This window comes from Genypterus blacodes, unplaced genomic scaffold, assembly GCF_046128005.1.
Source record: "Genypterus blacodes isolate CSIRO-AG114 ecotype Tasmania unplaced genomic scaffold, CSIRO-AGI_Gbla_v1 ptg000039l_1, whole genome shotgun sequence".
Taxonomy (NCBI): domain Eukaryota; kingdom Metazoa; phylum Chordata; class Actinopteri; order Ophidiiformes; family Ophidiidae; genus Genypterus; species Genypterus blacodes.
Genome location: NW_027466852.1, coordinates 1,084,022 through 1,111,974, shown reverse-complemented (window position 1 = coordinate 1,111,974; position 27,953 = coordinate 1,084,022). Strand labels below are relative to the sequence as shown.

The 27,953-nt window shown below is 41.6% G+C and overlaps 1 protein-coding gene across 5 annotated transcripts in view; it reads right to left on the bottom strand.

The window, feature by feature from the left end:
- lrba (LPS-responsive vesicle trafficking, beach and anchor containing) overlaps positions 1-27,606 on the bottom strand; it is a 149,985-nt gene extending 122,379 nt beyond the window's left edge. For all 5 annotated transcript variants that reach the window (XM_076147643.1, XM_076147645.1, XM_076147646.1 and 2 more), the window contains exons 1-15: positions 26,723-27,606; positions 10,504-10,735; positions 9,977-10,077; positions 9,044-9,139; positions 7,178-7,299; positions 6,498-6,624; positions 5,530-5,649; positions 3,802-3,948; positions 3,264-3,461; positions 2,166-2,299; positions 1,696-1,804; positions 1,228-1,380; positions 797-965; positions 619-698; positions 400-462 (exon numbers count right to left, since the gene is read on the bottom strand). In XM_076147643.1, the coding sequence (XP_076003758.1) occupies positions 400-462; positions 619-698; positions 797-965; positions 1,228-1,380; positions 1,696-1,804; positions 2,166-2,299; positions 3,264-3,461; positions 3,802-3,948; positions 5,530-5,649; positions 6,498-6,624; positions 7,178-7,299; positions 9,044-9,139; positions 9,977-10,077; positions 10,504-10,735; positions 26,723-26,911 (2,040 nt within the window). In that variant the 5' untranslated portion in view covers positions 26,912-27,606. The remainder of the gene's footprint in view (positions 1-399; positions 463-618; positions 699-796; positions 966-1,227; positions 1,381-1,695; positions 1,805-2,165; positions 2,300-3,263; positions 3,462-3,801; positions 3,949-5,529; positions 5,650-6,497; positions 6,625-7,177; positions 7,300-9,043; positions 9,140-9,976; positions 10,078-10,503; positions 10,736-26,722) is intronic.
- Positions 27,607-27,953: the final 347 nt, after the last annotated feature.

Sequence of the window (27,953 nt, the reverse complement as noted above, 5' to 3'; positions counted from 1 at the left end):
TTCATACGAGATGACATAAATGCATATATATGTTCAGGTATTCAATTATTTTTGCAGTCATACTGGTAGTAGCAGCGGCAGTGGCGGTAGTAAGCAAGGTAGTAGTTATTTAACAACAGTAACCGAATAGAAAACAAGCTTCTGATTGATTCATTTTCTGTGCATGACTCCAGTCTAAACAAGACCACTTCTTTCAGAACATTTGACTGGCACACACAGAACAATGATAAGGAACAGTAATGCTCCCTTTTGCAACAGAAACGTTCTGTTTTTGCTCTGCATATCAGACAGTGGAAAGACAAAATATGGGGAACCAGAGGGCACGCGGTGTTATGCTGCCATCTGGTGGAGAGCACTTTTTGATGGTTATTGCTGCACAGACAACAGTATGTATCCTACCTCATGCATTGTTAGCAGGTAATTGAGGATGCTCTGGAGCTCATCCTCCTTGACCCCTTGGTCCTAAAATATAAAAAAAGAAAATTTGATTGCAAAATATAATTGCGCAAAAAGAAATACAAATGGAAATGGAAAAGGGGGTCAGAAAAGTTCAAAAGCGTTAACATTTCAAACAATGCATTATCAATTCACATTTAACTTCATGGACCATGAACTAACCTTCATTATGAGCTGCTTTACAAACAACAGCAGAAAGGCTCTTAGAGAATGGATCTCCTTTTGGTTTGGCCTTGGACCATCTAAACCCCAAATGAATCAACCAATTAAATGAGCAAAACTCGTGCCAAGAACGTGTAAAAAGAAATTCTAGACTGCTGTGCTGTGTGTGCAGTCTCACCTAAGCCTTTTGGTACGACTCCACTGCGATCCTGGGGGCTGGAAACCCAGTAGTAGTATTTGAGCGTATGCATGACCTGGAGTACAGTGCCTACCCTGCGTATGGCATTGTAGATGGTCACTGTGCTGATGAATTCTGTTGCTAGGTAGGTGTAGAGTGTTAGCTGCACCTGTAAAAGATAAAGCAAACACGTATGAAAGGGCATGCACATGCGTGAGTTTAGAAGAAAATCTGATATTAGCTTGTCCTACTTAGACAAGACATTCACAAGTCTTATTCAGCAGAGGGACCATTATGACTATATGCAGATATGCAATAAGAAATGTATGGATTAGTGTTCCATCTACTTGTGCATATGCATTATCCGCATTCTAACAAAATAACAAAAATGGATACTGGTGTGCTTATGTATGTGTGTGTGTTCACATTACCTTGGAAGGGGCATGGATCCAGATGGCAGGGTTGAACAGAATATGGTCACACAGCTGCTTGAGCAGCAAGACACCATTCTGCAAGTTGCTCAAATATCTGGCGAAGGCCAGCACAATGTCCAGGACTGGCCGCGTCACATGTACCTTGGAGGACTAGAAGCAGGTTGATGCAGGGATAGAAATGGAAGGAAGAAGAGGGGAAAGAGTTGAGGGAAAGGACACACAGGAGAGAAAGATGAGGATGGGCACCTGTTCTGCCTAACAAGCACACAGGGCAAGTGTGACCTCCAATATACAGCTGACAGACAAGGTCTATCTCAAATGTCGTGTTGGTGTTTGTTTGAGCCTTAATGTGTGCACATGATGCAATGGTGCTAAATCAAGATCAGTAGTGTGTAACTACTGCTAAGAGAAGACTCCTTTCTTGTGTATTTATTTGGCACCTGTGTCCATTTGTGGATGTCTCACCTTCTCCAAAGTATAGCCAATAACCAGAAAGCCTTTGCAGGCCAGGACCTGTTCTTGCATAGCCACTGAGTTCTTCAAGAGCTCCATCACAAAGGAGAGCAATGTGCAGCTGAGAGAGACAGGTACAGAGGGAGAGAGGAGGGGGAGAGGAAGTTAGTGACTGGCTATGTACGCTTCTGGCCAAGCCCTGGCAGTTAGAGGACATATCCTGCATGAAATGTAATTGCAGAAAGGTGATGTGTCACCATTCTGCTGGGACAAGCATCTCATCTCCAGCAGAAAGGATAAAGATGTACCGAGGTTGCATTTAGAACCAAGACGCTCTTACAAACATATCATCACATGTATCACAGCTGCCTCTACAATCCCCATTTATAGGGAGGACTAAAACTACACCTTGTTAAATTCCATTAAATGTAAACAGTTTCAGTAACAGCACATTTGATTGTGTGTGGTTGTGTGTCGGTTACCAGACAGAGGTGTCCAGCTCATTGCTGGCGGGCTGGCAATAATCCAGCTGTGTAAACAGAGGGAAGAGGACCTGCACACCTCCAATAGAGTGTATGCCACTCTGGACTGAGTGAGTCACCACCGCCTTCACATCCTACATAAAGAAACACAATGAAGCCATGTGGTTACATTTAGCATTTAACACAGACCGCTCATGTCTGGGTTACACTACACTACAACACTGCTACTACTGGCTTACTACTATGACTTAATTACAATAAATGAAAGCTCTGCTGACAATAACACTGCTGTCTGCTGTGCTGTTGATGCACATTACTCTATACAGCTTTTATAATACACATACAAAAGGCACAAAAGCCAATCTGTCCCCTACACAGCAGTTTTGTTGTTATGTTTATGGGTTCCAGGACGATTCCACGGAAATCCAGGATAAATAACTCAATTAAACACATATAATACCATATATCTAGCCTTCTATTTGTTTAAGTTTGAAATGGAAGTGGACAGTTTTGAGTTTGAAAAGTGATGACATTTTTTGAGACATGACAAAACATATCACATTCTTATTCAGCGCTTGGAGGCGTAACATGTGCATGACTGATGTCTGAGTTCTATTCTGTGACACCAAGAAGTTTTTTTTTTTTAAACTCAAAGTGAGTGACAAACTGATACTATGTATGTGTATGTGAAAATGCATTTTCACATACACAAGTGGTGGTACAAGCTCAAGTTTACCAGAGCACTACTACATATAGGATCAATGTCTACCCAATACATGACTGTCAGTGGTTCCGCACTAAATCGCAGGCCCAGGGAGAGCAAATTCCTTAATTAGGGCATCAAGATGTCATTTTTCAGCTACGGCAGGCTGGATCAGCACATTTGCACCTCTGCCCTAATGAGCCCGTTAAAATGAAAAGATGCCAACAGGGACACTTTCATTATCCCAGATGAGACAAAAAGTGGTGCATATGGTGGTGAATGAATTTGGGCTAAGTATGACATGACATTGCTTTAAAATGTCATGTCATAACATGGTGGCCTTAGGTTCAAGTGCGAAAACAAAAAGCCCCTGATGTACACAAAGGAATAAGTACCTGCAGCATGAGTGCATGGGGTGAGTGGACGAAAATGGAGGAATTGTCCTTGGGGGAGGACTCGAGGCAGAGCTGGGCATCTGTGGCACGAGGGTTGTAAGCGAAGGCAATAGTAGAGGACAGCTTGCCGTCATACAGAAGAGTTTTATGATGCTCCTCAAACAACAAGTCACTCTCCGCCTTGTACTTGAATGTGCCCTGAGTAGAGAGTGACGTAGAGAAAGGAGGGGACAGAGAACAAAACAAAGAATGGAAACAGACACAGACAGACACTAAATAACTATCATCACAGCTGCTTCTTTATTCCATATTCCAAATCTAAAATCCAAAATTTCTGCACTTGCTGCACTCAAATTACAGCAAAGAATAAAACTCTAAAATATTAGAGAATATAGTGATAAATCAACTCCAAAACTATACAGATTCCATCTATGAAGACCAGTGTCAATCAGGCATGCATAATCTTGCTGTACAAGTATTATTCAGTGCTATGACACATTGGTATTACACAGACATCTCTGGTTTTAGTCTAACCAACCTGGTATCCTGGACCCAGCTGATAGATAGCCAAGATCTGAGCAGGACTAAGAGCCTCTCCAAACAGGTAAACTGCCCCCATCTGTCCACAGAACACACGATTGGCATCTGCCGTCTCAGATGATCCCAGGAAACACTTGTCAAACGTCTGCAGTGGTGAAGATGCAGGGGAGAGACGTCGGTCGGGTTTGATGAGCCAAGAAGAGATGGAGAGAAAGACAGAAAAATAATGACAAAACAAGAAAGGACAGAGGGAAGAGTTAATACTGCTATAAATGGCAACACGGTGCCTCAAGCTATGTGCATTGCTAACAGGACGATATTCCATCTTCTTGTCATGGTCACCGAGGACTCAGAAGACGTGCTGAGAAGGTTGAGGCCACGGATCAATCAAGTATCTTATTTCGTTTCTGACATGCATCAAGAGGAATACACTGTAGTGTTGAAGAAAATCTTTTTTAAGAATCTTATATTCCAGCATAACAGAAAGCAATCCTGGGGACGATGACAGAGTTCACTCAGGGGCTGCAGTCTGTGTGTCATTGTAATTTGCTCCTGTACTATCTATGCTAACAGACAGAGAGAATGCCTTCACTTCACCCCTCCACCAACTCGCTGAGCCCTCTAATAGCAAAGATAGAGATTGCAGCTGCGAGTGATGAGGGCACGACTCACTTATTTTGCACACACAAGTGCATCTGTTTTTGAAAATGAAACCTGAGAGATAAGATGATCTAATCTCCAGGTTTACGCAGAAATACACATGACCTACACCGTTTTAACACCCCACAAAAGGAAATCATCATGTTCACCTCTTTGCTTGCTAGACGACGCCTGCTCCTACATTGGAAATCCCTCACCCCTCCCTCTATTTCGCAATGGCTTAAGGATACAATGTACTTTCTTAGACTCGAGAAAATCAAATACACTATGAGGAACCCCACTGATCAATTCTATCAGAGATGGCAACCTTTCCTCTCCTATTTCACAGATCTACAGGCTATGCCAGACCAGTGACTGAATACCAGAACACAGATCAGTTCCTTTTTATTTTATTCATTTTATTTTGCATTTCAGGCAGTCCAGGACGGGGTTGTGTGAATGCGGGGTTGTGTGACTGTGGGGTGGGGTTTCGGGGTGGGATGCCGTCTCTCTGGTTCTTTCCTCTCCGGTTTGTTTCTCCCCAATCTCTCTCTCTCTCTCTATCATAACCTATGATGGGATTTGTACTAGCCTACATTGCTGTTTGACATCATCCTGTAAGTTCTGTATGTACCCTATGACATCATTGCATCTCCAGTCCACTTGTACTCTACCTCAGGGTCTATGTATAAAGTTCAACAACAATAGTAGTGATAACACAACCCTCCTTCCTTCTCTCTCCTCTATCTCCTCTTTCCCCTCTTTCTATATGAAAAAAATGATCTCCAAAATATCCAACACCTGTATGCACAATGTCATATTCAATGTCTGCTTCAATAAAAACAAATTGCAAAAAAATATATATATATATACATGACAGCAAGAGACGGAATTAGAGCTATAATCTTAATGGGTGATGTATGACATTCATGAAGAGAAACACACAAGTAAATGACCATTCCCTGTGTGCAGACACACACAAATAAATCACTTCAGGAATGAGATCTCCAGACGAAAACATTACAGATTGATTTCAAGTATATTTGCAGTCAGCGAAGACATTATTAGAATTGTTGCAAATACTTACATCACTGGTGTTGACAAACCAGGCAATGTCCCCATAAGATGCCAGCTCGCCGTTCACATAGCAGCTGATTTCACTGTTTTTCCATCGGTTGTAGGTATGAACTAAAGTCACCATGTACCACTGCAACAACACAACGTAAGACACACCTTAGCACATTCTGCATATTCAGAGTATAAATAACACACAACTGTGGCTGGGCATGGGGGAGGGGGGTTGTAATATTTCAGACCAATAATGAGAATTTAGTAGTGTTGCTTGGGTGGAGGTACGTTGTCTTTATGAACCCAAATTACTACCTCGCACACACCACAACTAATCAATAAGTCAGCCTGTAGTAAAATCGCCCAGAGTATCTAATTAGCCTCATTCTATCACTTTATCAAGATCCAGTTCCCCTCAAGCCACGATCCCACCTACTTCAGTTTCAAGTTTCCTCATCAGCTTTGCAACCAGTGAAATAGGTTATTGTAGTTACCTCCAGACATGAGAACATGCAATAAAAATAGAGCAAGAATCTACTGAAATTGGTTCCCTGCGTCCTCCTGAGGCCTGGTGAGAAAAGGTGATGACTTATGCCCATGGGGATGAAAGAGGAAGTTTGAAATTGTCCATAGGCAATGGATCTTCCTGACTGTAATGGTGTTCGGTGTGTGCCTGCAAGGGGCTTTGAACTGAATATATTGGATCATCGGTCTCTCCTATCTCTGTTTTTCTTCCCTCGCCTGCCTTGGCTTGTCCCCAGAGTCAGGTTGGATATGACAGTTCTATACATGAAGGTCCAAATTTACTTTGTCTGTATGTCTCTGTGCCTTATGTGTGAACTGATATATACATTTTACTATATGGTATCAAGAATGAAAACATCTATTTACAATTCTAGGATTTGTCTGACAACACATTTTCTATTGAGTTCGCATGAGTACGCCGCCACTCGGCTCCTTCTGTAGGTGTTGTCGCCTTGTTTGTACCTTTTGTGGTTTGAAGTCGTACTTCACACAGTGCTGGAATCCCTTCCCCTTGGATTTTAATGAGGTCACTATCAAGCAGCCGGCCACAAAGTGTGCAGAGTAACCCAGGCCTTTATTGGTGCGGAAACTACAAACAAACAAACAAACAATAGGTAAATAAAAAACCCACTGGGTTATAGCAGCTAATATATCACGTAAACACATTCAGAAGAGATGGAAAAGAAGAAAGATGCCATTCAAATATTTCTGAACTTGAACCCCCATCCGTCTCCATCTCCCAGTGTGATGAGGCCCCTGCAAGTGATTTAGTGAATTAATCTATTTTTAAAAGGGCACAAGGCTGAAGAGGAGCTTTTATTACAGATCCTCAGCTTGTTAGCTGCCTGGCTTGATGTTTATTTTCACAGAAGCCCAAACACGGCTCTGTTTGACACGATTTCTAAGAGAAATTAATAATTGGCTGAATATAGGATGGGGCTTGATTTACTTGCCCGTCAGGGAGACTATGATGAGAAGGAGAAGGAGAAGGAGAGGGAGAGGGCGAGGCAAACATTCTGTTTTCATCTGTGAGGCTGGACGTTCAGTGTTTACATTACAGGCACACTTCTATTGAATCAAGGACATTGTTAAACAAGGTTATATTGACTGGTAAAAGACAGTGCGGCTCTTGTGTTACTTACCAGTACAGGTACGGCTTGTCTTTGTCTACATTGATATTGTTGAAAGGGTCCATGCGGAGCCAGGTGTGGAATGTAAATCCGTTCTGATATGGCCATTTTGCTATGGGAGGCAGTGCTATAGCCTGTTGTGGGGGGAAGCAGAAAAAAACAAAACCTCATAATGTTTGTGTGATCACTTCTCCCCAGGAAGATTCAAGGATGCAACCATGCATTTTAGAATGAAAACTGTGTGCTAGGTCAGTCTGAAAGCAGGAAAATGAATGTCATTAGTGGACAAAAATAACTATTATGTAAATGGTGTTCTTCCACATCTGTGCTCGCAGCCCTTTTCATCTCATTAGCAAGGCAACAGATGTAAAACGCATGTGGGTACTGACAAACTACTAACATGACTTGAACCAACTAACCATATCAGACTTGGAGGAGCTCACAAATACACACACATCATGTACAGAGCCAGACTTTGGTGATGACTAAAGTACTGTGTGGTGGATTTGCACTTTGTGTACACAACTTCCTGCAAGATGTATGCTTGATGTGATGAGCATGTAAATCAAACAGTATTCAGCTCTGTGTTAAAATAGTCCACTTGGGATTCACTGCTACATGCAGATAAATCCACACACACAGAATATCAATTGTTAAGACACAGAGGGGAATAATTACTAACGGGATGCAAAATTTAGCATTGCCATGTTTTCCCCCACTTAGCCATTTTGCAGGTTCAAAACCTCAATGTGGCCTCTTGGTAAACAATCACACAGCCATGCCACACCATGACACAGCATACCCTGGGGCAGGAAGAGGAAAAACCAACACTGCATATGAGGTGCAGACGTGCAGAGTGCCCATGCAAAGTTACAATGCAATGAGTGCAAAAACTGAAGGACCTAAGAAACACATCACTGAACATAAAAGTGACAACTGAGATTTACAAATAGTGCAATACTTTCTCACAGGGCAAACTACAGATGACACAAAGCATTTTAGGCATCCTGTTATGTATTTTTTGTTTAATCTAATTAAAGCCGTCAATCACCTTCCTGAAACAACTGTAAATACACGACATGTTGAATTTTCATAAATACATTATGCATCTGCACACAGACAAGACAATGAGACGTCTACAGCTCATTCGAGGCTGAAGTTTTGACTGAAATGAGCAGGCAAGGCTCAGTAAAAACTCTCAATGCTCCAAACCTAAAAAAGAAGGTACAGTCCCAAAGTGCATAACTACGTCAGACATGCATAACTTTGCACCGGCTCATTGTGTGCATACACAGATGCACACTAGAGTTTCATCAAGGATTTAGTAAAAAATGTGCACAATGTTCTTTTTAACCAAGAGAATGTTGCCTTTGATACACTAGTTTTCTACATGAGCATCTTAATACTAGAGTCTAGAACATTAGAGCCTAACAGTCCTAAGGGACTTAAGTGTCAATCTAATAGAAACGTCACATGGGTCAGTGAGAGGCTGCAGATAAGGAAAGCCTCTTAGAGAGTACGCACTTCAATACCTGAAGTCCTCCCTTTCTCCTCCTTCCTTATTTGATGGTGTTTCATAAAATCTGGAGCCAAAAAAACAGTCCTTGCATATATTTTAATGCACAGCTGTTTTCATTTTGGACCACATCTGGTCTGTGTTTTGTTCCAAGTAAATGTAGCACTAAAATAAACTGTTGGATTTTTTATCCCAATTATAATTTCTAACACAGATTTTCAAGACTTAAAGTATAAGGTGGTTGGGGGAGGGAGGGATGGTTGTAGTCCAGCTAGTAGGTATGCAGAGTTGAATGTATATCCTTGTCTGCTTCATTCTGTGATGCAGTGGTATGCAGGTGTAGCTTTGTGTTGTGTACTCACGGCTGCATTTTTCCCTGGAAAGCTGAAGAAGGAGTCGGGACCAGACCTGTGAGCCATGTATTTCAGCACCGACAAAAGCTTCACCGCGTGACGGGGCTGAGGACACAGACACACACAAACACACACACAAACACACATGAAGCATCCACAAAAAGCAAGTAAACTATACACTCGTGTGCATCCACAAAGGGACACAAAAGCCTCGATGTCCCAGCAATCCTCTTACTGATGCTGTAATGCACATATTAGAGCTTGTTAAACTTAAAATCTAAGTAATGCCAGTGATAAAAGAAAAGAAAATTCCTCAAATTGCAAGGGCTGTTAGGTTGTTGAACAAGGTTGTTAGGTTGTAGTTTACAGTAAACAGCCGTATCATCAGCCTCTCTCTGCTCATCATATCAACCCACTCTACAGATATTTCACGAGATGGCATGAAGAGAGACGCAGCGGCAGGAGTTGCTAGGAGTGACAAAGTAATTTTAGAAGCATTCAAGGAACTCGCCCTATTTTCTTGACAACTTGATTACTCTCACTGATCAATGGCTTACTCTTCCTCCTTCCCTCGCTTCATCAGTCTCTTGCTCTGCGCCACCGGTTTTTGCTTGGATGTAGCGACTTATCTTCCAGACACCTCTCGTGCATCTTTCAGCACAACAGCTCAGCGAGTCTGATCAGAGGACTGGAACTGGAACATTTTTCCATCTTGATTACAACTACAGCTTTTGATTTAGACTCTCGAGGTCATAGCGTTCCAAAAACTGAAAACAGGTCTTCATCACACAGATTCTATAACTGTATGAGAAATCTGGTGGACAATTTAATGAAAGTAATCTTGTGCCGCTGTTGATCCAAGAGCCAGATTTTTGGTTTTTCTGTTGTCTATATGAGGAGGTCATAGATAACCAAGAAGTATGATATGACTTTGACACTTACCCACTGGCCTTTCTCCCCTTGCACCTTGCTGAAGAAAAGCTTCAACTCTTTCACTGTGATGCTGTAGCTGGCAAGGACGCCGAGCATGTCCACCAGCAGGTCTGCAGCAGGGTCACACACACGCACACACACGTACACACACACAATGTTTGTATTATCGTCCAGTTCCTGCTGGTCTAAATCTTTTGACTGAACATTCCCTCTAGGTCCTTGCTCTCCTACTCTGCAAATGTTCACTGAGCCAAACACGGCAGGATTAATTTGAACTAATTTGAAGCTGGGCAACAGACTAGACTCAAGCTTGACTGCCACAATGATTGTGTTCTCGTTTACTGCATAATCTTACTGTCTCATCTTAAGCCACAACACAAGAATGAACCACAAAGTAAAGAGAGTGGAAGGATTTCATTTGAATTGTAATATTTGATTCATTCTCAAAGCTGGAAGAAGAAAGATAGTGGTGAGGCCTACAACCACATAAGAAATAAAGTAGAGATCACATTTCTACACTGTGTAACGATTAGTACCTGCAATCATGCTGTCAGTTGTGGAGATCCGCTGGAGCACCTGTTGGATGAGGCCCACATCGGTGCACGCCTGCAGGTTGCGGACACTCTTCTTGAGGATGGCGGTGAAGATGCTCCAGACCTCTGCCTGGCAGGTGGGCTCACACTTGTCCAACAGCTCCACCATGCACACGATGCTCTCTGTCTCCTGGATGATGAAGTTCATCTCCAGGTCAAACTGGCCGCCGACCAACTGGAAGGGAAAGACAAAAGAGACGTGGATGAGGGCATGCAGGGAGGGGAGGACAGTAGGGGAGAATAAAACAAGGGAAGACAAAAGAACGAAGGGTTCAGTATCACCTAATCTGGGTGTAATTTGAGGTTTAATCACACTTTAGAGCAGCTGCTAACCAGGTGAATATAGAATCAGAGGAGACACCGGCCTCCGTTACTGACTGTTCACCCATTGTTGGTCTGGATCAAACCATTTACAGATAGGGAAGGGCAACCATGTCAGTGAAACAACAGGAGTCTGACTCCCATGCCCATTTAGAGGTTATCTGTAGGAGACCCTGGCATGCCAACACTGACAACCTGGCAGAGTTTTAACTTTCCTTACACCCCATCCAGGCTAATCCATTAGATTGCAGAGATGTAAACCAACCAATCCTAAAAATCTCATCTAGGGTGATGTAGAAAAAAAGAGGCCAAGCAGAGGTAGGTAGGTAGCTAAAGCTTCTGCTCTGTGGAGGGCAAGGGGGAATGTTTGTCTTATTGCAAAGGAGTAATGCTCTTTGTGTCTGGAAATGTATTGTATGAGCCATAAATGTCATAATTTGTCACCACTTAATAGTCGTGATGACATTTTTATTACTGAACTCTGCCTAATAGAAAAAGATAAGGAAAATAGCAATGGCGATGTCAAATTAATAACACGAGGAAGGCTGCAATGTGATGTTTAGAATTGAGGAGGTGGGCCTGGGGGGGAACAAAAATGAATGGATGCGAAAACAATATGATTGGGTCCATGGCATAAATCCTCTACACTATTTGATGGAAACTGTCCCATTAAAATGAGTGAGGGTGTATTAACTCTCTCTGTGGTTGTGTGTGCATGTGTGTGTGCGTGTGAGAGAGAGAGAGTAGAAAAAAAAAACTAGGGTAACGCTGCTGCTGTAACATCCAAACAGGACAGGAGATGAAGCTGCCGTGACAGAGACACAGACGACACAAATGATCCTTTAATCCTCATACGACACAATACAACTACTACAGGGTTTGTTTTTTTTTTTTAAAAGGAATATCAACATTAAAACAATGACGCTATCAATCAACTGTGCTCAGTATCACCTAACATGTAAAATCCATTTTGTTTAATCTGAAAGTTCATTCGAAACCTTCCCATGCATTCTGATAATAAAATGTGAAAACTATGGAAACTACCTAAAGCTTGAAAACAGCAGGGAAAAGATCTGTTAAACATGGTCACAGTCATAAATCATGCTTGTAAAGAGACCATTTAGTCTGTAAGTGCACCTCTAGGTTAGGTTACAGAATGTAGACAGTCAAAGAAATACCAAACCTCCTTCAGATATATCAGTTAGTGAATGCTTTTGCCTGAATTTTCCACGTTAGGCCAGATGACAAGCCTGCTTCAGGCCTTGAAGTGAGAACACTTATAATAACACATGCTAATTAATGCCCCACATGCAATCTCTCTCCTTTCCCTTTTGGTATCATAGGACGTCAGTGATAAATCACAGAGCCGTCCGCAGAGAAGTGCGTATTAACTCGGGAGTAGTCGTCTCTGATTGCAGCCGCGTCTGCCATTAATGGATGCTGGGTTCCATTTTGCCACAGTAACGGTTGATGTATGAGCCTGACACCGCAGGTGAGTCACCCATCCATCAGAGTTGGCTGACCAAGGAGACAAAGAACAAAGCTGGGACATGACCGCTACACTGCACTGACTGACGCATGGCACAGGCTGGAGGGGTGATTGAGATGAATGTGCACCCTCGTCCGATCGCTAAATATGTCCAGTTTCTGACAGTTTGTTATGGTGTTGTATGAAGTATGTACATAGAGAGTCAAACTTCACAGCCTAAATCTACTCACAAGTCTGCTGTCCCAATATCAGCTTTGTGCTTGCTTTGGATGTAAATTTTTGACATCCAAAGCAAGCACAGGTTTTTTTCATGTACATTTTATAGCCTTAATGATTACTTAGTCAGAAATTGTGGATTAATTAATCAATAATGAAACTAAATTCCAACAACCCCTGTGAAAAAGTATGACGGCCTGTGACAGCAAAAGCTATGCATGAAGGAGAGGAGGTATTACTACAAATAATGACTTTACTCACAAAGTCCATCATATCTTTCAAATGTGTGTGATTGTGTGTGCTGGTGACTTGGGGATAAAAATGACTAAAGATATGTCTTTTTTCCGTGCCTCAAGCTAAACTGCAGCTACTGAGGTCAATGTTTTACCTGTTAAGTTAAATGCATGAAGCAAAGCACGGCCCTGTAACTGGTGACTTCACTGATGTATTTTACGGGAGGGAATAGATGGACTTTACACTGGTGGTCCATTACAAACATGAAAATCTACACTTAACCACACAAAAAATTATTTCATGTACTGGTCGTCACCTTTACTAACCAGCACAACATAAAGAAACAACTCATAGAAACAATGACATTTCATCATGTTAATAGGTAATGCAAATCACATCACCAGCATCACTGCAAGAAAGCCTGCAGAAATACACCAAGGCAAAGTGCTTTGAGTTAGTTCACGTTCTCTTTTTAGGTTTTCCCCAGTTAGTGTGATGATAGAAAAGTCAAAGGTCACAAAAATGAACACTCCTTTTTTTCTGCTATCTAATTTGGCAGGCATACCAGAAGGAAATGTCCTGACCTTTTCCCACTGATGCCAAAAACTGGAACAAGGAGGAAGTGATATCTATATTTCACATCCTTTGCAAACATGATCTACCTCGAGTTCCCAGCTCCATCTACAATGTACGAACCTTTACATAAACATAAAGAATTATACAGCCATTAATCGACATTGATTGCATAACATCATTTACTGATTGTTGAAACATAACAAACAGGGTTTACGATGTTTCAATTTCTCAAATTGTTCCAACATTTACTTTCACGCTGTTCTATTCTAGGAACAGGAGCATGGCTGCCAGTCCCAGCCCCAGCCCCAGCAAAGGTGAGCTCCTTAAGCCGCCATAAAGCCAGCGTCGTTATGGCTGCTAGACACCAGATCCCAGGCTAGGTAACCTAGCCGAGGTGTTCTCCCATGAGGCCTGTTTGAATTAATCATGGCTGAGTAGCCAGGCAGCCACTGGGGCCAAAACATAGCACAAACAAGCCTCTGTAGTCCCCATGGAGAACAACATGTAAGGAGGGTGGCAGGACCAGCTGCTGAGCCAAAACCAGAACTATTGCCTGAGCTTCTGCAGTAATCCAGGAGAAATGATGGAAATGGGATTTCTGGGACACAGATTTGAAATCCAATGTCAACAAGACCACTTGTGTTATCGGTCTCTGAACACGTCAACAGATATTTGGAAGAAGCATTTTTCCGTAACCATATGCTCAGAATCCTGATTATCAAAAATGTCAAGAATTGTCAAGAATGTTATCTCCAAGGAATGGATTCTGAAGCAAAACTTAACAAATGAATGATTCCAAAGTGACATCATCCTAACAGTTAATATGTATGGAAAGACTACAACGTATCACCCTACACTGAAGATTATAAGGATTTTTCTTATCCAGCAAAGAGATCACAGGTTGTTGCAGTAAAGCTATAAACTAATGTAGTCGGACAAGTGTCGGACTGAGAACAGATCAGAGCAAGCAACAAATGATGCGGCTACTGCGCTGGGGGTGTGCAAACTGCCACAGCGGCACAGTGATGAGCCCCTGTATCCATTGTGTATGTGTGTATGTATTGTTAATGCCTTTCTTTCATTTCTCTCCCTAATGAAACTGCAATTAATTCAATGGATGCTACGCTTTGAATTTGAAGTCATTTGTCTGCATGAGGCAAATGCACAACTGGACCATGGTAGAATGCCCCTGACAAATCTGTACCCGTGTCAAACGTGTCTCATGTCCTGCACGCTGAATCACACCAGTTAGGCTTTAAATAGCTCTGAACAATCAACATCCATCTATCAGTTTACATCATCCGTCAGTGTGGTGACAGCTCGAGGGGAGGCTCTAATTGCTTTGTTCTATAACCAATTTAATTTCACTGCGACTTTAGTCGTAGGCATTTGTTATAGTTATACCTACGTGATGGCATTTCTTTGGAATAGTTCAATTTGGCCTCTGCCAGGGTATTATGAGTGCCAGTTGGCTGCGAGTTGACGGAGATTGACAGATTAGCTGTAGTTTCGAGATATTTCTAGCCACAGAATTACTACCCAAACGGGCTGAATAGTGACCACACTTTCAACACATCACTGTCCTACTTTTTCTCTGGATCTGTTTTAGCAAGGGTTTTTTTTATCTTATTCTCCTATGCTTGCTCCCTGCTCTCCCCAAACAAATAAATCCATCACAGTGAGCCAAACATGATGCTTGATCTGACAGCAGCTCTTAATCCTGTGCTCTTCACGACTGCTCAAAGCTCACATTTAGAGAAATGTTGAAATGTTTCCAGCAGATAGTGATGTCAACCAAATAATCCTCAAATCCCTCCAGTGCAGGTGATATGGGCAAATGAGCCTCTGATGCAAAAGATGTGTGACGCGATTCTCTGTAGATTAAAAAAATGAGGGTTTTCAACATCAAACGACAAACGACTTGCAAATACATCCCTAAAATGTCCTACATAATGGATGCATTAGTTAATGCGCCGAGTGTAACACATTAACAAAAAGAGCAACACTCATGTCAGTAGGGCGATATAATGAGCCAATACCAACAGATTTACAGTGGCCTATCAGCAATTTTGTTGGAAGGTGTGCAAAGACAAATTGCACCACATATATATTTTCATACTGTACATTTAGTCTTCCTCAGATTACATTTAATTTTCATATGTATATATTTGTATCTGTGTTTTTATTTATGTTCATATGTATAGTGCTCGTAGTTCTTAATCTTTATTTTCCAGAAAGGTTTAATTGTACAGTAGAATATTCTGCTCCGGGTTGCCATAATGATGTCAACACATTCCTTAACAAAAATGTTGGTTTTGTGTAAACAGATGCTGGCTGCCAAGCAGAAGTGTTTTTTTCTATTAAACACACATATCAATCATCACCAGTATCAGCCTGAAAATTCCGTTGCTAGTCAGAAAGTCTTTATTTTACTTTTTTTAAATCAACACTGTTAAATAAATCAATGGAAAACGGAAAACTGATCATCCAACATTGCTGTGTAGGCTTGTGTAATTGCCTCTCAGTGCCGAAACACAAATATGAGCAACAAAGGGAAGTGCTGGAGGCCTAATAGTCTAATAATTTCTAAAAATATCCTCATAAGGGCAACCTACCATGCAACAACGGCTTGCAGTCATCTTTTCGCCAAATTAAAGGTGACAATGACTGCAAGCAAGAATCTTATCAACAAATGTTGTTGCACCATTTGCATGAGAACACAGAGGGCAGAGAGCAGCAGTCGACACACACAGCCTGTTACACTGTAAACCTCTGTTGCATTTAACAACCACTACAAATCATACCACCATTTCCTGAGTGACGATAAGCGTCCATGGTCCACCAGTCAGTCTGCGCCAAACTTTCACTTTGAATTCGCCTCTTAACCACTATATGAACTTGCAGCACGGCATATTTCTAAGATCAGCATGTTGCTGCTCAGACAATAAGGAGGTTCACGTTCACCCTGACCTTCCTGATTTGCTCAACTTCTCTCAAACACTGGACACGGACACTCATTATGTTCTGAATGGCAGGTTGAGCATAAAATAAACACTGCATGGGTCATCGGGAGGTTACGGCATATTAAAATTGATGTGATTGACAGTCTGGTCTGTGTAGCATATTCTAACCTCATTAAATTGTGCAACAAGGCTGGAATTCCTCACAAATGTTTATCTCTTGCATACTTCACCTCCCTGATTCAACTGCTATTTTTAACATGTTGCTCAGCACCGTAACCGACCTCTTTCCTTGCTGCTACTGCCATGCAAAATGCAATTATAGACACTGTGATGAAATTCATTGTTTATCTTCTGATCGTATCCCCCCTCTCCGTGTCCATTTTCTTTCAGTCACCAACACAGAAGGTTAAGAGGGAATTGTGTTTTTATTGGATATCTTATAACAGACAGAAGTCGAATAAGTCCATACAGTATATAATCATATTCTAGTATTGTTTATTCAACATCTTATTCTAGCAGCAGGCTTCTCTACTCGCTGAGAGATTTCCTGGTGAACTGAGAGATTGCCCTGAAGCACACACTCTGAAGCACACACTGATGTCTAATGAGAACCGTTTCCTGACAAGCCTTTTCCTTTTGTTGACAATAGCATACACACTGCAACTTAAGCCAGTTCACCAGAAAGAGAGCACACATATTAGCTCCATCAATCATTTTCTGTGTCATGTTTAGATGAAGACCTTACTTGATTCATATTGAAATCTTCTCTGCACTTTCATTCAGCGATGTCAGCCAATTACAATTGTGCGTGTGTGCTTTGCTGCATAACTAAATCCTTCACAATGCTACGGGTGTTGCTGACACACACTTGAATTAATAGCGGTGTCTTTAGATATGTATAGATGTTCACACCTAAACCACTGCATTGTCAGACTTGGTAACCTTTAGGCTGTGGATAGTTGGTATGCAAATAAGCTGGGGGAGGCGTAATTGTTGGGAAGCCCAGTTTCAGCCGTCTGTGAGCAAAACACTCAACACCTCCAGGGATAGTGATCTTAAGCTCACCCACTCAGCACTGCAGCTTCCCTCCACCAGGGAAGGGCCTCTCTATGGCCATTGCCAAAGTGGGATTAGATTTTGAATTAACATAAGTAAATAATAGTAGTTACAGTAGTAGAATGTGTATTGGATGTTGTAGAATATTTACAGTATAAACAGTCTGCAGACGTTCTTAAAGGATATTCTTACTGTCACTTAAGTCATAATATGCCCACTCAATATGTGAACAAAGCTCAATACACAGCACGTTATTTGTTTTGACATTTATCCAAAATTTCTGACAAACAAGTCAAGTTGTAGGAGACCTTCCAACTCATTAGTGAATGCATTCATGTAATGAGATGGAGCCATGCAAGCCCAACAACTCCCTCTCCGAGTGATCTTGAAAATAAAGCAGGAATCAGGAAACTGTCACTCTGATGTATCCTAACACCCTTGCTACAGCCAGCTTCCTGAAATTTCAGTCACTGCTGCTTCCTGTCGGTTTCCTTAAATTCCAGTCAACAAACGACAGTCAACTAAGATGCTGCAACAGCTCCTTTCTGTAGATTCTCATACCCACATGTCCACATCAAAATAGGCCAGTGAGTGACCTCACAATGAATCAAAGATAGCACTTGAGGTGAAAGAGCCCACAATGGGAAAATATTTTGAGAAGTGAAACAAGAAATTCAGAGCCAATATAAGACACAGGTGTCATTTCCACAGAACTGAATTACAAGAAAAATCAGTTCCTCAAAATGTGAGGCTGGAGGAAGTAATCACTTTCACTATATTCCACCAATTACGTAGCTCCAGCACATTTGAAGGCACTGCAAATTAAACAATTAATATTCAGACTACACCGATTTGAACCAGAGCGAATGGCTGCCAAGTCTATCTACTCCTCATAGGCCAAAAAAACAATCACCACAAAATATTGCCACAAAAAATCTAATTTTGAAAAACATCCATTGATGCAACGCTACTTTGCTAACATACAGAGTTATACTGAAACATTATAATTCTCTATTAATGATGAATTGATCAAGTCAAGTATGAACAGCAACACAAATTGTTTTGAAAAGTGCTTAACATAAATCTGTTGCTTTCACATTCCCCCAGCTTTCTGTGTGAGTGTGGGAAAGGGAACCTGAATACATTATGTTAAATGTTGTAAGATCAAACTGTGAAATGCAAATGGTCAAGAGAAATTTGTGGTTTCAAGACTGAGGCAGCTTCAACAAACAGCCCTTCCCCCACGTGTCACACACAGAGACTGCCTTTTGCCTACAGGCCCTGTGTTGGCAAGCACGTGCTCTGATGAGAACATCATTTTCAGTTCATCACAACGCACTCCGTTTGTAAACTGCGAACAACAACCTCATTCCATCATTTCCATCCATCACATTCATAAGAATCATATCCAGATAAACACAAAAAGTGTTACACCTCCAGTGTGCACTAGAGATTGACCTTTTGATCCATTGGATCATTTGCATCGGTTGGTTTCTCATTGCAATACAGGAAGTGCACCAAACTGTGACGCGCCTGACACAACTGTGACACGTGGGTGTTTGCTGATTGGTCTCTCATTCATTTGTTCAGTCATTCATTTCTCAAATGTTTCCTCAAGGTCAGTGGGTATGTGGTGAGTTACAACATGCATGATACAATGTCTGTAAGAATGCCAATGTCTGTCATAATATGGGAATTTGTCTTTATCTAAGCTTTTAACGTAAATGCTGCATTTTTTCCACAGTTCTCTGTAATCCTTTCAAACTCCTTCTTTGACTTAACATTTTAAGTGTGTCTAGGTTTTCTTGCATTACATTACATTACGATCATTTGGCAGACGCTTTTATCCAAAGCGACTTACATTACATTATATTACCACCCTTCGCAGAGGGGGGAGCAATTGAGGGTTCGGTGCCTTGCTCAGGGGCACCTCGACAGGGACTCGAACCGGCAACCCTCCGGTTCTTCAGCGGAAGCTCTACCCACTCGACTACTGCCTCCCTCGCATTAATTCCAATCGGTCATAATGTCGTCATCAGCCCATATTTCTAGTAGCCACTTTACTTCTTCCTCATTCCAAGTGCACATGCAGCTCATCGGAGCGGGATGATAATGCAATGCATTGTGTGATTCCTTTAACTGGTCCTGGTATCACTTTGGTCCGTACCATCGTAAGAATGTGTTCTCAACTTGCAACGAAATGAAGAGTTCAACCGCAAACAGACCAAGAACATTGATTTTTGGTGTGCGAGTGTTAGGATTCCCTGGCACCAGAGAGGGAACATCTCTCTGCCTTTATTTATTTAATAAATAACATGAAATCGACTGGTCAGAAATCCAGTCAAAGCTGCTGGGACAGTACTTGGACAAATGCATATATTTCTATATTCTGTTAGATTGTGTGGCATTTTTGTCACTTCTGTGCATCTCCTTTTCCCTTAAGGTCAAGTAGACATTGGCAACAGATGAGCTGCCAAGAGAGAAAGCAGGCCAAGGGTAGAGGAAGTACCCAAGCCATCAATCAATAGACCCAGTTCTGTCTTTGTCATTCACAGCCACACACTAATAGCACATATTGCATTTTCTTGCATATCAAAAGTATATACTTTTTTTTACACGCAATTTAAAACAAATATGTAAATGTCATAATAGTAATAAAAAAAATTAAAAAAGATAAATAAGATTTTTTTTTAAATACAAATCTAAAAAATGGAGAAAAAAAAATTAAGTCGACATAAGATTACTCTGTAACCAACATAGATTATGTAACTGTACATCTATTTGCTCTATCATGTAAATGTCCCACTGGCTTATGATTGGAGTAAGCTACCTGTACGTGCATGGCCTCACATACGCACATAAGCACTGCAGACTACCCTTTTTCAACGATGTCCATTGAAGAAGGTTAGTATCACTGAGACACACTCATGATTAATACAGAGAAATATGCAGCAAATACTCTACACCTCCAGCATTGGCTCAACAAGCAGGAAGGGGGGGAAAAATCCTAAATGGGCACCATTGTGTCAACATTCGACATTCGCCGAGTCTCGGCAGACAAAGCTTGGTTTGTCTGAGCTGAGACGTGATTGGATATCATCGCGATATCATCATTACCATTTATAAATCAAATCATCAACTTTACTGAGCATAGCAGAGCCAAGATATTAGGCTGTGGTCGAGCTTCACCATGTCTCTATGAAATCTACTGTTGGCAGTTTGGAATCACAACAATTTAACAGTAAAAACAAGCATCGCCTTAAATATTTTACACCCAGACTTTTTACAGGCATTGGGGATTGACTGAACGGCAAAGTTGCATCATCTTAAAGTGGTGAAATGTCAGCAAACATAACAACGCTCAAGCTCAACGCAAACACAAATTAGGGACAGTAAGAAATGACTCCACTGGCTTCTGGTGAACACTGTGCACACAAAGACGGACCAATTTAATGCGGCCTTACATAGAAAGCCATTTTGCCATAACAAGAAGCTTCTATATGAGGTGTATTTTCTTTGGGACATACTGTAGTATGATCAAAAGTGACTCTTGCATCTGCACATTCCTAATTTTATCTGTCTAAAATACAGTGCATAATCATTGCATATGAGAAGGTGACCGCGCCAGAGAACACTAGAAATACAGTTTGCTGGCATTGAACCATGATGCATTAAGGCTGCGAGACGCTTAAGTGATATCAATACAACAATTTCATGTAATTTACCTAAAGGAATCAAAGGGACGTGTTAGGTAACCTCAAAAAGGTTTTGTTGTAAGAGTTCCTTTGCCAAGGAGAGGCTTTGCAGATTGTGTTTTAATATTCACAGCTCTGTCAGCATCCAATGCTGAAACTTGGCTGGCAGGCAAACAATCTTAACATAACATTAAAGGCCCTACTGAGAGGAGAGAATCATGGGACAGTGTATTATTGGTTCCCATTTAGACCAAAGCTCTGCAAATTGTGCTATAGTGTTCAAAAGTCAATTAAAAACCACTATGCCAACCCATCAGTATTGTGATAGTAAAAGTGTGTGTGAGACCTTTGTGCATTAGCCATTAGGAATTAAAGAGAGCACTTTTGCATTTCGTCACGATTGCCACCAGTCTAAATTGCAATACTGACATTAACCTTCTTACCTAGGATCAAAGGTCAAGTTATACACTCTAGCTGTAGAATATGAATGACCGACAAGATACAGGATTCATTCTGACAAGCAGCCACAAAAAACGAAACGATAAGTGTGTGTGTGTGTGTGTGTGTGTGTGTGAGAAAGATTTCTGCACACAGTCAGAAGCTTAGCTCGCAAGCAGCAGCCACCACATGAAAAACTCCGCTCTAACGCCGATACTTTTGCCCAGACTGCAGTTAAGTATATCCAGTAACTAACTTTCAAGATGAGTGTTTAATCTCTCACCATTCTAACTGAACTCTCTCCGGGGGAAACCTTTGAATACTAAAAGTAGAAGTTGCAGAAGTCCAAATAAAAAGTGAGATTTGTATCATAAGGCTGTTTGAACGTCTCTACCAACATTTCCTTTCACCAACATCACCACCACCATACTACCATGACCTTGTTGTGAGCGAGTACTGTTTACACAAGAAACAATGGGCTGAGACATGTAGGCCAACAAGTAGACTGCATAATGGCCTTGTTTTCTAAAAACAGCCAGTATTGCAATCGACAAATGCAGCCAAGCTTATTTTCTTTTGCTTAAAGTTTGCCGATTGCTACTGATGGAGCACTACTACTCACCAGATACGTATATACAGCTTTAAATTTTTCAAATGTAAAAATGACCAATAAAAGGGAGTGCCAGACTTGTGGTCATCTGTCAGCTGTGTGACATCCATTAGCCTGCACCACAACAGAGTGCTTCACATGCTTTATTCAAGAAAAGACAATGGCTTCTTGAGCTACATAAGCACTAAACTGTCCAACGGAACAAATTTCTAAGGCCGAAGAAAACCATGTGATGTGTTTACTATAGTGTTGATGCCAAAATCAAGGACCCAATACTAGTAATCACCGACTTGCGCTAATAATAGCACAATTATTGTGCTATACTGAGATTCAGGCATAAATGGGAGATGTGTCCATGAGCAGGAAGTAATAGCATTAGCGGGAATCTAGGTCTGTTACGCATATCAAAGTTTTAAGATGCATTTAAATGTACTGCGAGTTAAAGTTCCCCGGTGTCTTTCTCTAGTTTTCCGAGCTTTCTCTAAGCTCAGAATTGTTTTGTTGACTAAGACATTTCAGACTTTCTGCCCTTAGCTGACATACACTTCTTTCAAACCGAGATGTTAACGATTCTGAATCCTGAGGCCATCTGCCTGTTTGTCAGCACACAGTGGGTGATGAGGCATGGTGGTGCATTATCTGATCTGCTGCAGGGCTAAATAATGAGGCACTATATAGGTGAACAGCAACTAGGCATCCAGATCATAATCATTGGATGCGTGCTCATTTGGCATGTTTACACGCATGTTAAAACTACTGATTATAGTAAATGCGCTTCTATAGTGCTTTTCTCCAAAGCGCTTTACAATGACCTCAGTTAGGGGATCAATACTTGGACAGGCTGTCTACGAGGGAAAAGAAACCTTTCATTCCCTAGACGACCATCACACCCAACCACTGCACTTCCATTACACTCTGGTGAAGGCTTTTTTTTGGACACCAGCATCAGAATCTGGCGTAAATCAACTTTGGCATATGCAAAGTAACAGACCTAGAGTATGTCACTGTAAGTTCATTTGCTCAATTTAGATGATCCACTGTGACTGTGGACACATTTCCTCACCTGGTGTGCTTTCCAGTGAAGAAATGAGTCGTCTACGTTCTACGAGTGTTTGAATACAACTAATGAAAGTTGAGTGATAAGTAGACCTAAGTGGAGTTAGTCAGTTGTATTCCCTGTATCCCCAAGATCGTGACAAGCAAAGGTAATTGCTACACTTATGCACTTAATATGAAAGATGAGTTGCCTAAATATCAGCCCTTTGCACATAGCAGAGGTTAAGACGTGTCACTGTAAGCTGCTGGTTCTGATAATATACATCACAAATGACAGACCTGGCCATCTAAAAAAGGGCAAGGAGATAAATGATGGCCTGGAATAAGGCCATCATTTATGGACATGTCTGATAATAAAACAGGATCAAACATAAGACCATGAACACAGTGAGGTCGTGCTTGTTTAAATAATGGTCCTGTCTTGAAAGTGCCTCAAATCACATTCAGCAGCACTGAAAAAAGAAGAAAAACAGGTGGAGATTAAGTTGGGCTAGTGTGAGATAATAATTCAAAAAAAGGAATCAGGATTAGATTTTATTCACATGTAAGATTAGAGAGCTCTTTGTTTCCAGCTGAGATGACAAAACGTACCTGGAGAGAGGAAGAGGAAAGCTGTCAGCCTCCAGGCGCTACACTATGTGTGAAACTAAGGGATGGACTGTGAGTTAGTCTGCAGCACTGTCAGCACATAGCTACTATTCTATTTCAATTCTCTGGGATTGTAATTTCATTATCAATGCTATGATTGTTGTTTTGACAGGCAACATCCAAACACAACTCTGAACTGACTTAAGTATGTTTTACATCCATAAAAACGATGATTGTTGTTGTGCTTTTGGAAAAGCAGTACAGTTCTGATACCAAAAACATAGCTACTCAAGTCTAGTCTAGACAATTTCAGAAAGTGAGCACAGCTACTTTGCATGATTCATCCTTGCAGAGGAGAGCAGGAAATGAACCTAAGAAGACTATTTAAAGAAACACACAAGAATTTGGGGAAAATAAATTTTCTTTCATGACAGCCCATCTGAAAAGAGGATGTTTGGCGTCAACATCAGTCCAAAAGATTACAAAGTGGGCAACAACACAGCATCAAACAGATGCTTTACATGTTCATCCAGTAACCGAGAGTATAAAAAGAACACCGTAAAAAACAAACCTAATAAAAATACAGCATAACTGACACAACTGATTCTTCTTTTTGACACAAAAAAGGAAGAAAACCTGAAATTCATGACAAACCAAGGTGTCACTTTTGAAGCAACTGCCCCCTAAAATGGAAACTAAATACAGGCACAAAACATCAAATATTCATCAGACCTGAAACGTAATAGGAATTTCAAGCCATAGCTACAGCCTAATATAGATTCAATAATTACATTCAAACTGGCAGCTTTTGCCTAGTGTTTGAAGGCTTTGACAGATTAGGTGAGATGCTCAGGGGCTCTGTGTAATCTTCAGATTGATTTGTAAATCGCAGCATTTAGGGTACAATCAATGTTTTTTGGGGGAAAGGGAGGGATTTGTGAATTCTTCCAAAAATGGACATTATGTTTCTATAAAGCCTTACATAAAACATATATCACTGTGATTTCAAATGGTGATCACTTCATTCATTATCTGGCTCTCTCCACAGAGTACCATAAAATAATTCAGAAATCTAACATGTAAAAAAGGAAGGTGAAAGCAAGATTGGACTGGAGACAATCATGTACACACATACATGTATGTTCTACTGGTGTCCAGAAGGATGGCAGCCTGACAGCCTGACAGCCTGACCTTGCCTTAAGATTAAACTAAAGTTACATTCCAAACAACTACCTCGCCCATCTCCTGTGTCAACTAACACAGGAGAAACAAGCCTGGCTCAGAACAGCTCTTTAATAAAGAAGCCCATAGATGAGTCAATGTTTTACTGAGTCCTGGTGGATTCTCTGCTTCAGTGAAGGTCAGTACAACAGAAATTGCAATACATGTTGTGGGCTTCTGGAGGGCTTTAAACAGATATTTGCATTACATTTACTGTACATTGGTCAAATGAAAGTTATTATTTCATTAAGTAATCAAGCTGAAAATCAGACAATTCTAATGAGTCGTCCCTGGACTGTAGTAAATTAGATTATCGCCCAGCAGGAACACGAGCAGTTCGGTACTAATGGACATCTCAGTCAGATGCAATAATAATTTTCCCTAATTAAAGCAAAACATGTGGACTGCTTTTTCCAAATCAGACTATGCACCTGAAAACAAAACTAACCTTTAACACTTCATTGCACATCATGAGGTGTCTCTGAAATGTGCAGCCACTACAGGCAGTCACAGTTTCTCTGTATCTCATTAATAATACGCAATAATAACTTAACACAAAAATTGAATCCTAGACAATTTTAGAATCCCTATTGCATTTTTAATCACTGACATATAAGAACCAAAATAAGTGAAAGGCATTCTATCTATACCAACGGATATTTATATTGGCTATTTATACAATTTTGAGTGAAAAGTTGATCTTCAACAGCAACTACTAAATATTGACCAAGCTTAATGTTTGAAAGCATTTATGGAAGACTAGCACCAATAAACGATCAACTTTGAACCTGAATTTTGATTTCTTGTGCCATGCAGAGTGGCAGCTTGGCAGGCTGACAGAATAGCTGTTCAGCAGTGCTAAGGACTCACTCTCATGTGAAGTGTCTCTACTACAGCTCATTGGCCTCCACTGTGGGGGTTGCTGGAGCAAACTGTGTGGCTGGAAATTGGAGGATGAGCCTCTCATTCAAAAAGGACTCCATTGTGTCACTGCAGTGACAAAGCAGTTTTGCAGGTTTCACCTTCGATTCTCCTCCCTCTCTTTTTCCTGCACCCTTACCACCTAAAATCTAGTTGAGCACGCTTCTCTTTCCGGTATACTTCCTTGTGTGGTTTCATTTCTTCACACAGGTGCAGCAAAGTCATTCTACAACTCAAAAGACCTACAGCATGCTGCAGAAGGTTTCTATAGATGATCAGTAGTAAGTCAGGGCATATGACTGACCTAGATATGTCACCAACAGCACATTGACTGGTTTAGTCTGACAACATCTATGCCATGGTAACTCTGGATTCTGATAATTGTCCATCAATTCTATAAATGATTAACAAAACTGATTATTTTACACACACACACACACACTATTAGAACAGTATAAGAATTATAAGAAAGCTGCATGAGAATTATGGCAAATCTGGCACTGGCATCACATAATGTGTAACTAAAACCCTAAATAAGGGCAACCAGAGGAAAATCATTCAGCTTGTGACCCGTGACACAGTTTCCAGTGTAGGCAGCTCAACTATTAACGTCACTCTAGTATTCCATCTCATTCAGTGGCAAGATCACCAAAGACTTTTGTGTGCAAACAAGGAATGATGTCAGCCTTAGCAAACATTTAGATGGCAGTTGGAAGCATGACATGTAAGAGAGACAACGGTGCCCAAGGCCTATTCTGAGCCCTCATAATCAGCTTACCAGGTTGAAGACCGTCTCCACTATGTCACGGTTGGAAACTTCCCCAACTTCCAGCAGACCCCCGAGCACGGCGAATTTCATCCTGATCCCTCTGATAGGGACTCCGGGGTTAAGCGACATGGCGCCCGATCTCCCTCCGTCCCTTCCATCAGCTGGCTGCGCAGCTCCTGGAGTCTCCTCGCTAGCCATTTGCTACAACGGGACAGGTGGCGTTCACAGGTAAAGCACCTGTTCACCCGTAATGGACGACCGTGCAAGAGATGTCGGAGGACGAGCACGGGAATCTATCTCCCCTTCAGATGAGTTGTTGACAGTTTACAGCCCAGCGAGCGAAACGTTTCCCTCCCCATCCAAAGTAGTTAGTAAGCGCTGGAAAGTGTTCCACAAAGGAGAATGTGTCGCCTGGAGTTGTCACCGCGGCTCCACACTGAACTATACTCCTCTCTCCCGGTAACTTGATACGGAGACGGCTGGATGAACGCCGTCCAAAGCCGGGAGGGGGGAAGCGTGTCGCAGGTAACAGTGGGGGAAGCAGGTGAAGCGGAGCTCGCCCTTCACCTCTGTCTCCTCTTCTCTGTCAAACGCCGAACGGTGACTTTCATATTCCCGGCAGGAACGTTCAGCACCGGGAAGTTGCTATTGTCACCGACTCCACACACACTTGACAGGTAGCGCTTCCAGAGGCAAAAACTCACAAACTGGAGAGGGGGCAAGTCGGTGAATAGCTCCTGTGGGAGACGATAGCTGACGGGTATCCGCTCCGTCCACCCGCGGGAAACTCCAAAGACTTGTTTAAATGTGAACGTTGACCCTGCTGCGCCGCATTCTCTTCCTGATTCAACCCTGTAGCTTCCAGCCTGTCACCGCCATGACAGTACAGCCCCTGTGTGAGCGGCGCATGCGCAGTAGCGAGCTGGAGGCTGTGGAGCTCAGTGGCTCAGGTGTGCTCACAGGTGTCGCTGTGTACAATAAAAAAGAGACAACGAGGGTTCTTAGTATATATCCGATTACTGTGCTATGCGTTTGAAAGGTGACTGGGGTAAAAAAAGGAGAATAAACCAGCTCACATTCAGTTAAAGAGGACAATGACCCTCTGTGGTTCTCTTATCCTCCTATAGATTTCAATCCATGTGTTGACTGTGTTTGGAATGACAACATGCAATCACGTTGAATTTCAGGTTCATTTTCTGTTAACTGATGTGTTTGCAAATGTGATGCAAATGAAAGATAG